The sequence below is a fragment of the Acyrthosiphon pisum genome, chromosome X (genome assembly GCF_005508785.2).
Source record: "Acyrthosiphon pisum isolate AL4f chromosome X, pea_aphid_22Mar2018_4r6ur, whole genome shotgun sequence".
NCBI classification, from domain to species: Eukaryota; Metazoa; Arthropoda; class Insecta; order Hemiptera; family Aphididae; genus Acyrthosiphon; species Acyrthosiphon pisum.
In genome coordinates, this window is record NC_042493.1 from 58642398 (window position 1) to 58654846 (window position 12449).

The 12449-nt window shown below is 26.7% G+C and overlaps 2 protein-coding genes across 2 annotated transcripts in view; one reads left to right on the forward strand and one right to left on the reverse strand.

Moving 5' to 3' along the window:
- The window catches only part of LOC100167005 (fatty acyl-CoA reductase 1), a 50486-nt gene extending 40876 nt beyond the window's left edge, over positions 1-9610 (reverse strand). The window contains exons 1-2 of the mRNA XM_029487649.1: positions 9381-9610; positions 6429-6622 (exon numbers count right to left, since the gene is read on the reverse strand). Coding sequence (XP_029343509.1) covers positions 6429-6614 — 186 coding nt within the window. The 5' untranslated portion in view covers positions 6615-6622; positions 9381-9610. The remainder of the gene's footprint in view (positions 1-6428; positions 6623-9380) is intronic.
- Positions 2215-12449, forward strand: part of LOC100169080 — a 37413-nt gene continuing 27178 nt past the window's right edge. The window contains exons 1-2 of the mRNA XM_008189058.3: positions 2215-2514; positions 2949-3086. The gene's annotated coding sequence lies outside the window, so the exon portion shown is untranslated. The remainder of the gene's footprint in view (positions 2515-2948; positions 3087-12449) is intronic.

A 12449-nucleotide genomic window follows, 5' to 3' on the forward strand; every position in this document is an offset into this window, starting at 1 on the left:
GTATCTAAAATATAGAAAAAGTTAGTGTCCTTGATATTGAAGATAATAATTAAACGAACATGATAATTATAGTAATATTAGATAAATATTTGACTGAATTATATTCGCTCTTATAATGATGTAGGAATAGTAATACGTAATAATCCATCGTTTAAATATTGACTCTATTAATCACGATAAACCGTTTAAGTGCAGTGTTATTAATACAATTAAAATCGTTTTTCAATCATCTGAGAATTATTTATCACTGGACTATTTAAATATTAGGTAGGTATGCAGATTGCAGAATATCTATTTTATTATGATCTAGGTATAACATACTTTGTAGAAAGTTAAATATATAGTTATTTATTGTTATAGAATTATAATAAAATTAATACACCTACAATTTAAGTTAATATTTTCAGATACAAAATATTATTTTTTTATTCAGCTATATAATTGTGTACATTGGAGTAGAAAATAATATTTATGTAAAACTGTTGATCATTGAAATTTTAAAATCAAATGGTATTATATCGCATCCAGGGACGTAATTTCAACTTTTTTTTTGTTGGTGCCAAAATATTTACAGGCCATTCAAATCATTACCAGGCCACATATATTTTTTTTTTTTTTGAGGGAGGGGGATAAATTAGATGCAAAAACTGTAGAATATTTGTATAATTTATTTAATATGTCACTTATATTAGTATGAAAATATCATAATATTGTTACTATTTTTGACGAACTATGTGTAGGTACTTCTAATATATTTATTTTATATCGTGGATACCAGTGTACAGTGGTATTTACACTTGGTAAATAAATGTATTGGTATAAAACACTTTATAGTAAAATACCTAACTGAATCTAACCTACACATTTTTTCTCCCTGCATACTCAAAATATATAATATAGCTAGGTTAATAAAACCAGAAATTTATTTTATGGATACCCTTCTCCACAATGTTCATGTTATAATTTTATCAATTATGATATTGTGGGACCACAAAACCACATCAAACATTCTTGGAAATTAAACATTAGTGCAATAAAATTTTTTTTAATACTGAAAAAATATTAAATATAATATATGATATAAAACACTTAAGTAGATCGGAGATTTATTATTGACAGGCCAAATAAGGAGTTAAAAAAAAAAGTTAGTGCAAATGTACACCCCCCCCCCTCCAAATGACGCCCCTGAAAGAAAAGTGACACAGAACAAAATACCAAAATGTTGGGAAATCTACTTTTAATGTTTCATTATGTAATTTAGTAATTGTAAATAGGATTTTTAATTAATTTTGCTTTTTTCAATCTTACATTATTCTTCATATTGTATAGTTTACTTGCATATGCTTAAAATATAGACATATAAAACAACTAGGTAGCCGACTGTATATTACATTGCCATAAGAATGTTGAAGTCGGGCCGCCATAATATGCCAACAGGGCAATATTTACATAACAACTCAATAGATGAGACACTGATAGCTGATAATAAATTAATATATATCAATGATATCAATCATGCGATTTTGTAAACATTGCCCTGTTGGCATACGGCGGTTGACTTCAATATTATCCTGTAGTCGGCTATCAAGTTGTTTTATATGTCTATGGCTTAAAATAATAATTTAAGTACCATATTTTCGCCTATGTTTTATTGTAAATCTGATTTCAGTTTGACTTGTGTCATTATTTCTGCTATCCATGGAAAAACAAATATTTTATGTGGTTGTACATCATAACATAATTTTTTTTCTTATCAGAAATAATGACACATGTAAAAAAAAATCAGTTTAAACAACAAAGAGGAAATGGTACTTAAATTATTATTTTAAGTATATTAAAATATAAAGGATGACATTCTGCAAAATGTTATGGTATAACTCGAAAACAGCATTTTTTGAGTTGTGTCACTATTCTTTCAGGGGTGCGATATGTTCCTTAATTAATGAATGTTATTACAGCAGTATACGTTTAATAATTATTATTTTCAGAAAATAAATTCAATGTAAGCTACAAAATCCAACAACTGTAAAGCCAACGGTACATGTTATGAACCGTATACAGCCGTGTTATGTACGAACTGCAGCAATTCAGAAACAAATAATAATAAAGACGACCAATTGAAGTTGATCGTAAAACAGAGTAAAGTTGTTCAGATAATAAAAGTAAATAACATTAATCCTGACACGTGTGTGCGCATTTTGTCACATAAAGTACCTACCTATTCTGCAGGTAGATTGTAACATAATACCTTTCAAACTCAGCAAATAATCGCGTTTATTTTATTTTTTGTGTTCAGTGTTTTCGGTTTGTTTTTGACCCGACGAAAACGGATTAGACAACTAAAACGTTATATAATATTAGACATTTTCGCGCTATTTGTCCGACTCGTGTAAATTACTGTTAAATTGTAATTATTTAACCGTTTATTTTATTTCGGATTTATATTTTGAGCATAACCCTGGTATCCAGAGTAATTTGGTCATTGGTAATTTGCGGGAGCGAAGGGTTGATACGGTACGTATATATAGTAAACGTATATAAGGTACACTTATCGTATTGTCTACGATTGGATAGCTGAATTTGTGTACCTAACCTATACCTATACTTACTAAAAACAAACATTTTTAGGGAATAGTTGCAAGTGATTTTTTTATGCGATCGTGTAATAGAGAAAATATTATAATATATTATGGCATGTTTAACTACCATCACAATATATTATAATAAGCGTGGAAAATATTAGTGTTATGGAATCGTTATTTTTTCAGGAAAATAATATTATCCGGACTGGGTATTTTGCTGGGAAAGATGTTTAAAAATAATAATATTATGATGTGATAAAGAAATGGTTTATCAATATATTTTTAGAACGATGTTATTCTCAACAGTATTAACTAAGGAAAATATAAAACAGTAACATAATATTGCAAACCTATATTAATTTTCAGGAACAATACAAATTAGGAAAATATCACTCAGGACTGTATTAATCGGCACAACATTTTTGAAGATATCATACTCATGGATCCGTGTTAATCTTAAATCATATTAAGATAATAAAGCATAAGAGGAGATGGAACTGAAAGGTGATTTACAGAAAAATATTCATTATAGAGAAAGTATTAAAAATAAATATTATTTTATAAGAAAAGAAGGAAACAAGAACTATATTAGGTATGTTGAAATAATGAGGAGCGAGAAATTAAAAAAAAAACAGAACTGATTTATGTAACCCTCCTAAATAGTGGTCCATTTAACGCAAGACACTCATAATTTTATAAACTATTAACGTTTTTTAAAATAATGTTTTTTACATAGTATTATATTACATATCGTTATATAATTTTCCGATAAAATTATATGTTTTACGTCTTTTTTATCGTTATCGGTTTTTATCATGTTTAACCTTTTTTTAACTACAACGCAGCAGAATATTTTTGGAAGTAGATACCTTGTTACATAAAAATCGAATTTAGGACGTGTATTTTATGAAATGTAAGTATTTAAAGTTATAAACGTATAACTATAAGTAATAATCTATACTACCGAAATTAATCTATTAATCCGAAATTTGATTTTTATAAATCAAAATACTATAAATAATATTTTTCTACGGAATATTATACAAAAAAAATTATCTTGTTCTTCAGAACATTAAAAATATAAGAAATGAAAACGATAAAAAATATATTTTTTTTTCCAAAAATGTTGTATTGTAAGTTATTTCATATTTGATAAGACCTAAAATTATATATGAAAGGAATATTTTTCGAAAATATAAGTGTTTTCTGAATTAATGAGTGTCCTACGTTAAATGGATCACTCCGTATGTAATATTTAGTCTTTAAAATACGTTTTACTAGTAAAATGTACTTAAATTATTTTATAAATTTAAGTACATACCTACATTTAAGCTGTACCTATCTATATTATATTTACAACATACATTATGGCCACTGTTTTGGGCACACCACGGATGTTGATAGATCATTTGTATTGAAATAAATGTAGGGCTTGGATTTTTATAGCAAAATTTGTATTTTTGGCGGTGAGTGAGATAGAAAGATAATTCTGATATTATATAAAAACATTTTGAATCATTCTGATTGCAAAGAAATAAACTTTATTTTGACTTTTTTTTTGGATTTATTTTTTGTGCTTTTTTCTTATTTCTCCGTTAGGTAGGTACATACCTATTTTTTTCTAGTTTTTATATAGTTGTCATGAAAATTAAACATGTTTCAGTATGATTGTATTTCATTATCCCACTATACTGTTGCAATAAATAAGCCGTAAAATCGTCGTAATTTAATAGAAGAGGCTGATAAAATAGCTATCTCGGAGTACCGGAATTGTAGTTTTATTAAAGTGATCGTATGATCCAATTTTATTTACGACTTTAGGAGAGGGAAACATATAATTAGTATTATTTTGTCGGAAGTGCATACAGCGTATTTTTATAGCACGTCCAAATACTTTAGTTAATCAGTAAACATCAATCCGTATCCTATGTGAAAAGCGTTCTACAAAATTTGATTTATAATTGAAATATTTGACGTAGAAATGCCAAAAGTTAATAATGTAAATTAAAAAACTTATGAGAGGATACTGTGAGGATGTATGGTTACTGACAAAAATATTATGGATTATAAAATAGTAAATAATTTCTTTTCATTTCAGATTCTGAGCGGATCGAGGAAGCTAGTGGTTTTACTATTGTGTTAATTATTTTTTTTTTCATCCTGTATACAAAATGTGTGCTTTGATTTCAACATATAGTACCTTATCTTTTAGCCAAAATGGTATTTTAGAGAAGTCATTTTTCGATTTTCTCAATAGTTATTTAATGCCACAGGATTGTACAGCAGAGCGACATCCACTTATCTGCTTTTTGTTTTTTTTTTTTGCAGTATCTTTTTGTAGTTTATAATATGAGCTTTATAATATAATATAAATGGTTTAATTTTTTGATTTTTTTGCTGATTTTTATTATGCTTCACTAGGTAACAATTTATTTTGCTACAAAATCCGAGCCCTTAATATATAATATACTACCTGTAATAAATTCTAAAATAATATAGTATCTCGATGATCAATTAATTAGTATTATGGTTTATACCTTATATCTAATAACCTAAACTAATCTTTATACCCTAAATACTGTGGTAGCAGGATGCCAATATGGTAACATTGTTCATTGAATAATATTTTTATTTTCCTCATATAGAGTCTGTGCAAACGGGATATTAGGTCCGATCATTTATTGAATTATAAATTATAATGTTGTCGTCGAAATTATCTAACGTACTATATATACATATAAATTTATCAATCGCAAGAATATATCAGCTAATACTTTAGACTTTTATTTATTGGTTATTTAAAATTTAAATGTATATTTCCCCCGTTCCCCGTGATGACCATGTGCTGGTAACGCCAATACATGTTTGACACTTTGACTCTAGCAGTTATACATTTATCTTTGCGATGTCTCATTAAAATTGAAACGTTAATAACTGACAAAAATGTTATATTTTCTAAAATGGTTATTTGTTTTTGTAGTTTATGATCCTAAATGGAATAAATGCTTTCTTGCCAATTATTATTATGTTTTTCTAACGTTTTATTTTGCTACAAAATTCGAGCCTTATATATAATAATATAATAATATGGTCTTGCTAAATGTAATTAACTTTATGATTTATACCTGATACATAAACTCGTATATTTTTATATGATATAGTTTGGTAGCAGGTAATATAGGTAGATACCTAATAACATTGTCCATTGATTAATTTTGTTTTATTTTACTTATACACTCGTTCGAATATCATTAACTAAATTGAACCCTGGGTCCGAAAACGATATTATGTCCGATAAGTGAATTACAATGTTGTCGTCGAACTTATCGAACGTATATACAATGTGTAACAGAATTATTTGACAAATTAAATAAATTTTGTCCTAATAAATATTTTTACAAACGGTTTACATATAATTTATAGACTCTTACAAGAACAGTACACACATTTTTATTTTTAATACTGAAAATTAAAAATTAAATTGAATTTTCTTCTAAAAAATGAATGATGTACAATATTTTTAAATCTAATTTTTAGAAAAATGTTGATGGTAAAAACGTTTATCGATTAGTGGGTAGTTTATTTTTAGTAGAGTAAATTAATTTAAAACGTAATTACTTTTTTCAAAATATTAATTTTTGAAATTTCAATAATTACTTAGTTAGTAAATCATAAATTATAATTTTACTATCCGTATATTTTTCTTAATAATTTTTCAGTTAAATTTTCTGTTGCACCCTGTATAATGTATATAGATATATTCTATCTTCGCATGAAAGCCTAACATGATTTGGATATCGCGTGCGAGTAAACCTATTTTAAATTTAAATTTAAATGTCTCCGTACCGGTAATGCCAACATGTCTTTGACTCTATCAGTTATACACTTGTCTTTGCGATGTCTCATTAAAACATATATGTTTTTGATTCCCGGGCATGATCGCAGTAGTTTTTCGATCAAAACTTTGCCCATGAATCCGGTGCCACCTGTTATGAAGATATCACATCCATCGTAAAAGTCCTTTATGCCCATAATTGCAGCTGAAACAAACGAAAAAAAATGTTATGATTGTTTTATTGAACAAAACGTATCTATAGGTATAATAAATAATTAAGTAGGTTTTTTGTTTATTGATATCGTATTGTATGATACATTATATGAAACTAGGACAATTACCCCCGAACTCCCCCCCCTTTCCCATCTCGAAACTATTTTTGGTTAAAGTAGGACATTTTAACCGATACAATATCCCCCCCCCAAAAAAAAAAAAAAATTATTAAAAATGTATTTGAATAATTGAATATAAAAATTATTTTTTGTCTCAAGACATATAGAATACATTTCCAAATATTTGCATAAATAAAATAAAATATAGATGTATATATTGTTGATCAATTTCTATTAGAAACAAATATCAATAAAAAGTAGGTACTTTTTAAATAATAATTTATGTTTAAGATAATTATTGTAATAATTAAGATATTTTACAAAAACTCATTGCTATATTATATAGTACTCTAGATAGCATTTAATAAAATAAATAATATATATTTGATACGATAAAAAATACTATAATAATAATAAATTTAAAACACTTACCTAATAATGTTTAAAACAAGTTAAGTAAGAATATAACGTTAGGAAAAATATTATAGCTTAAAGATTTTCTAAATAAAGTATAATAATATTAATAATTGATAAAAAAAATGGCTAGATACTCCGACAATAATATATTGTCTGTATAAAAAAATAAGATATGAAAAAAGACAATTTAAAATACATACCTAGGTATTAATATTAAAATACATTTTTGAAAAATATGGAGGTGGGAGTCCTACTACACCAAAATAGCCACAAGGGGGGGAAATGTCTGAGGAGAAATAGTTAATTTATCATTATATCGACACATAATATAATAATTATTTACATTATATTAGTACACAAATAATTCATTTGAATTCGATCAATTTTATTTTTTAAAAGAACACTGTAATCGGTTCCACACGATTAACAGCGTAGGTAGAGAATCTATGAAATGTTTTTTTTTTTTTTACATCGAATGACTTATTTTATTTGAACACGTTTTTCGTTTCTTTTCTCGTGGGCATGTTTAATAAACGTCGAAACGACAACATCAACATCCGAATCGGATTACCTACATAATATTAATCAATAGGTACGTAACGTCTTGTGCATAACGAATGTTTAAACGTTTCACAACATTTTGGTTGAGCCTAAGCCAGATTGTGAGTACAGATTAATACAATTATTACTACCTAGGTAGGTATTATTATTATACATCACAAGACAAGTTTTCTAGTTTGTTTATACTCAGCGGTAGAAGGATTTTCACGAGCACTATATTTTTTAAATCGTCGACTTGTCACTGCAACACAACTATAATAATATATTCATTTATAAATTAGTGACTAAGAATCTTAGATTATATTCAGGACCAGTATTTTAATTGAAGATGCAGCCTAATATTTAAATAAGAATTCCTCTTTGATTAACTTGAGAACATAATACGAAATCAACCATCTATATGTTTATTTGTTTTTTTTAATGGCACCTTATATACGCGTCTTATAATATATTAGGTAATAATTTGTTATTAACTACCAACAAATCTAAGTTGAATTTAACGGCTTTCAAAAACAAAAATAAAATAAGCGATTGTATAATTTATAAAAAAGTATTATTAAATAAAATTGATTTCTCGAAGGCGATCCTTAGTCATTATTCAAACTTCTTATTTGAAATACGAATAATGTGCGCAATAGTGGATTAGTTTTAGATAAATTCGATGTTCAAAACTTTGAAATAGTGCATATTTTATACAATATTATGTTAACATTTATCAGTGTTTCCCTCCCACTTCTCTGTTGTGACCATAATATGAACATAGTCTTGTAGTTTAGTCAGTTAAGAATTAAACGCCGAACCGCTCGGTACTCGATGTCCAGTGTGTACAATGTGATAAGTTAAAGTAATAAAGTATAAGTTCTTTCTGTAATAAGTAATTGTTGTTAATGTTTATAATTATATCATAATATGTATTTATATTTGTATAATATGATTCAGTAACTATTCCAGAGAATCCCAAAAGAAGGCTATAACAATGGTCTTGTGTATCCAAAAAAAAGCATAAATTAGATAATTAATAATCATTATTAGTATTATTATATTATAACTAATATTTCAAGATGAAGTACCTCCACCGAGAGGCCTCTCCTTTCCGTTATTCCATGTCATATTTTATTTTTTATTTATTACCATCTATACATAGGTTATTGTTCAAATAATATGAAACAGGTGGTTATATATATGAATAAAACAAATATTTATATGATTTACAGTTGTAAATTGCAATAATACTTACTTATATTAATCACAAGGAATTGTAAATAAAAAAGTATTTTTATGTGAGTATAATAAATAATAGTAGATACATGTTATAAATACGGTTTAGTTCTCGATTTAAATTGAAGCAGTAATATTTCTTTTTCAAAAGTTTTGATTGTGCGATGGTTACAGAAACGCTTTAACGTATTTAATTTAACATTAACGTGTTAACGCATTAACAGAAACAAATTAAGAATTAAAGGGATAAATTAATGAAAGTATTCAATAGTAAAAAAAAATATTTGAAATACCGTTCAAATATTTCCAAAATAAAAGTAGGTATTTAAAAAAGTATTCAATACCGATAAAAGTATTTGAATATTTTTACTCAAATAATTTACAACATTGGGTATATATACAACATTGTATACGTAAAAAGTGTATAAACATTACCTTTTATCGAATAGTGAATGCCTTAATTTACACTATTACGTCACTGGTCGTAAATAAGGTATGTGGCAAATTTTGATGTTTGTTCGGTTTTACGTCAATAGAAGTTGTGTTTTAGTAGTATAATTTACTGTCGAAGAAATGTGATGAGTGAATGAATTAATAAAGAACGCGACGTTTCTATTGTGTCTGATAATTAGATTCCTTAATTAAAATTCAATGCAAAGAATACATTATGAACTAATATCATCGTAATAAATTATACTGTACCACGTGTATACTTGATTTATATTAAATTAATTTTACATAATGTTCTATATTCGTGTGGCATTTAAATATACATATTGTGAAAATGTATGATTGCACTTATGGTGTTATTTAAGGTCATATTATATAAGTACCGTGCCTACCACAAGTGCTCTCGTTAATGTTGTAAACAACCAGAAAACATCAACGAACCTCACTCAAACTATACACGTACGATAGGTATATTATGTTAAATCCTTAAGTATACTAACAGACAAATAATTATATTGCAAGTCTATAAGAATATTTCCTCGAAAATGGCTCCAAGAATTTTGTCAGAATTTGATATCAGCTATAGGGGTTTTTTGATGCGAGGAATTCATTGGCAAAGAACTCAACTCTAAGAAAATTCGTGTTTTTTAATAATATGCTCAAATTACGCGAGTATTCGCTGTATATTAATTTCACATAATTATAAATATTTGAATAACATTAAATATAGTTAGGTGCTAAAAATATTATAAAAATCTTTACACTCAACCAAATATTAAATATTTTTTTTATTTTTTATTTATAACAATTTTACGGGACATAAGCCCTTTAACAAAAGAAGATAAATACTCTTGACATCTAATAACATAAAGAAAACATATAATATATAGGTACAATGTAAATTTTGTTTAAATTAAGTGGTATAATACATAAATTGTGATAGTATAATAATTATGATTTAACTAGAAAAAAAATCAAAGCTTTCGTTCTGATGCACTCACGAGACATAAAAAAAAAATCTACATCATTACAAATTAAGTTGCATAGCGAAAGCGCTCTCGGGAAAAAAAAGAATCAGTACAATTTTTTTTTTTTTAAAAAGGCACAAAAAATAAATTTGAGCTTCTAATTGAATAATTATGAGTTACAATACCAATCATACTTAACAACTTGGTACATTCAATATTGTTATTTACATAAATATGTAAAAATGTCTAATCAAAAATACTAATAAAATAATAATAACCAAATATTATTGGGGTGTTCACTTCCTTTTGGTATACCTGGGGTAACTTGAATGAGCTGGAACACATTCGAGCTACGTAAACACTAAAAAACATCACCTTTTTTTCGTAGGATGCACTTGGACGGTAGGTTCCTTATTTGGGATGCACTCAGGAAATTAAATAATGACCATTGCAGGAAACTCCCTTTAATTGTCCAACTAAAACAGCTTTGGGAGGTTAAGCTCTAAAAATTTTCGACGAACCCCACTCAAACAATAATACTATATATTTATATAGGTAACTGCTGCATACTTGAATACTTAAAAGGACGCATCATCACCTGTAACATATTCGTGAAAATGGCTTTGCGCGGGATGAACACACGAAGACACAGTAACCTTACAATATATATTTTACAATACATATAAAATACATGAAATGCCGTTGTGTATTTTTGTCGTTGAGTTTTTATTTTGTGATTACATTTTTTAAAAAAGAAAGAATTTTAGACATTCCAAACAGTAAATTCGTATTGTTTATTTTTATTTTTTTGGGTTTTTTTTATTCGTTTAGTTTTTAAAAATTATTGAGTATTGATATAAAAAAAAACCGGCACAACTCAGATAAATTTATCTTCTATATGGTATATGGATATTTTATAAATCTACTAAAAATGATTATGTACTTACTCGTACGTTTAAACCACGCACAGCAACTTATTTTCAATATAATCTAATATTATTACGTAAGTGGATACTGGACATGGGACCAAAAATTATAAAACAGTTAAAATTAGCTGTATTTATATTATATATATTTTAAGATCAAACATTTTAATTTTTCTTCTCGTAATCGCATTCAAATTGCCTATATTAAACCCCTAAGTTACCATGCATCTTCTCCAATACGCGTTTCTCCAAGACTGAATTCTACAAAGTTATACTGTATAGCAAGGATTGCTTAACCAGAGGCCGTACATGGTTACTTGGTGGTCCGTGGAGAAGATTTTATTATAATATTTTTATTGATGCTCTTCACCTTATTTCATAAAAAGTGTATAAATCTATTATAACTTAAAGTAAATCTCACATGATTCATATTCGTTATGATAATAATATTTTTTAATTAACCATTTAATATTAAAAAATAATCAAGATAAAAAGTATTTTTATTGTGGAGGGGTTCATGTAGCATAAAAGGTTAAAAACCTCTGATATATAAAATATTCTTATAAAAAATATCGGAGAACTGCCCTGAGAATTGGGTCTATTTGCAGTATCTACGACTGCAGCTGTGAACGATTGAAAGAAAACAAATATTAAACGAAATAAACGATATATAATAGCATATACAAGTATATAAATAAATAGCACATAATATGGCCCTATCATAATAGGTACCTCCGAATAAACATAAAATACGCATGAACGCAATATAGGCATATAGCAATAATAATAATATTACATGACCTGTGTTATTTTTCATTCAAACGTTTTGGGACAACAATTCAGTAGACAATAAATAAGAACAGAATGTGCACACCGTACGATATTAAAACTATTGAATCGATTATTGACAATAAAATAACTATTAATATAAAATTAGCACTCTTGTACACAAAATTAAGTTTTATTTATAAAGTTTTTGGTAAGCTTGATAAAACTTTTGACGTTTATAATTTATCTGATCTGTTGATTGAAAATAGTGTACCTATGGTTTTTACTCAATAAATACAATGAATCGTAAAAGTGTGTGGTTTTCGTCTACCGACTTTTTTGAAGTAAAAATCACGAGTGAGCGGTTTTTGGATGTAATTTTTACAATTTAT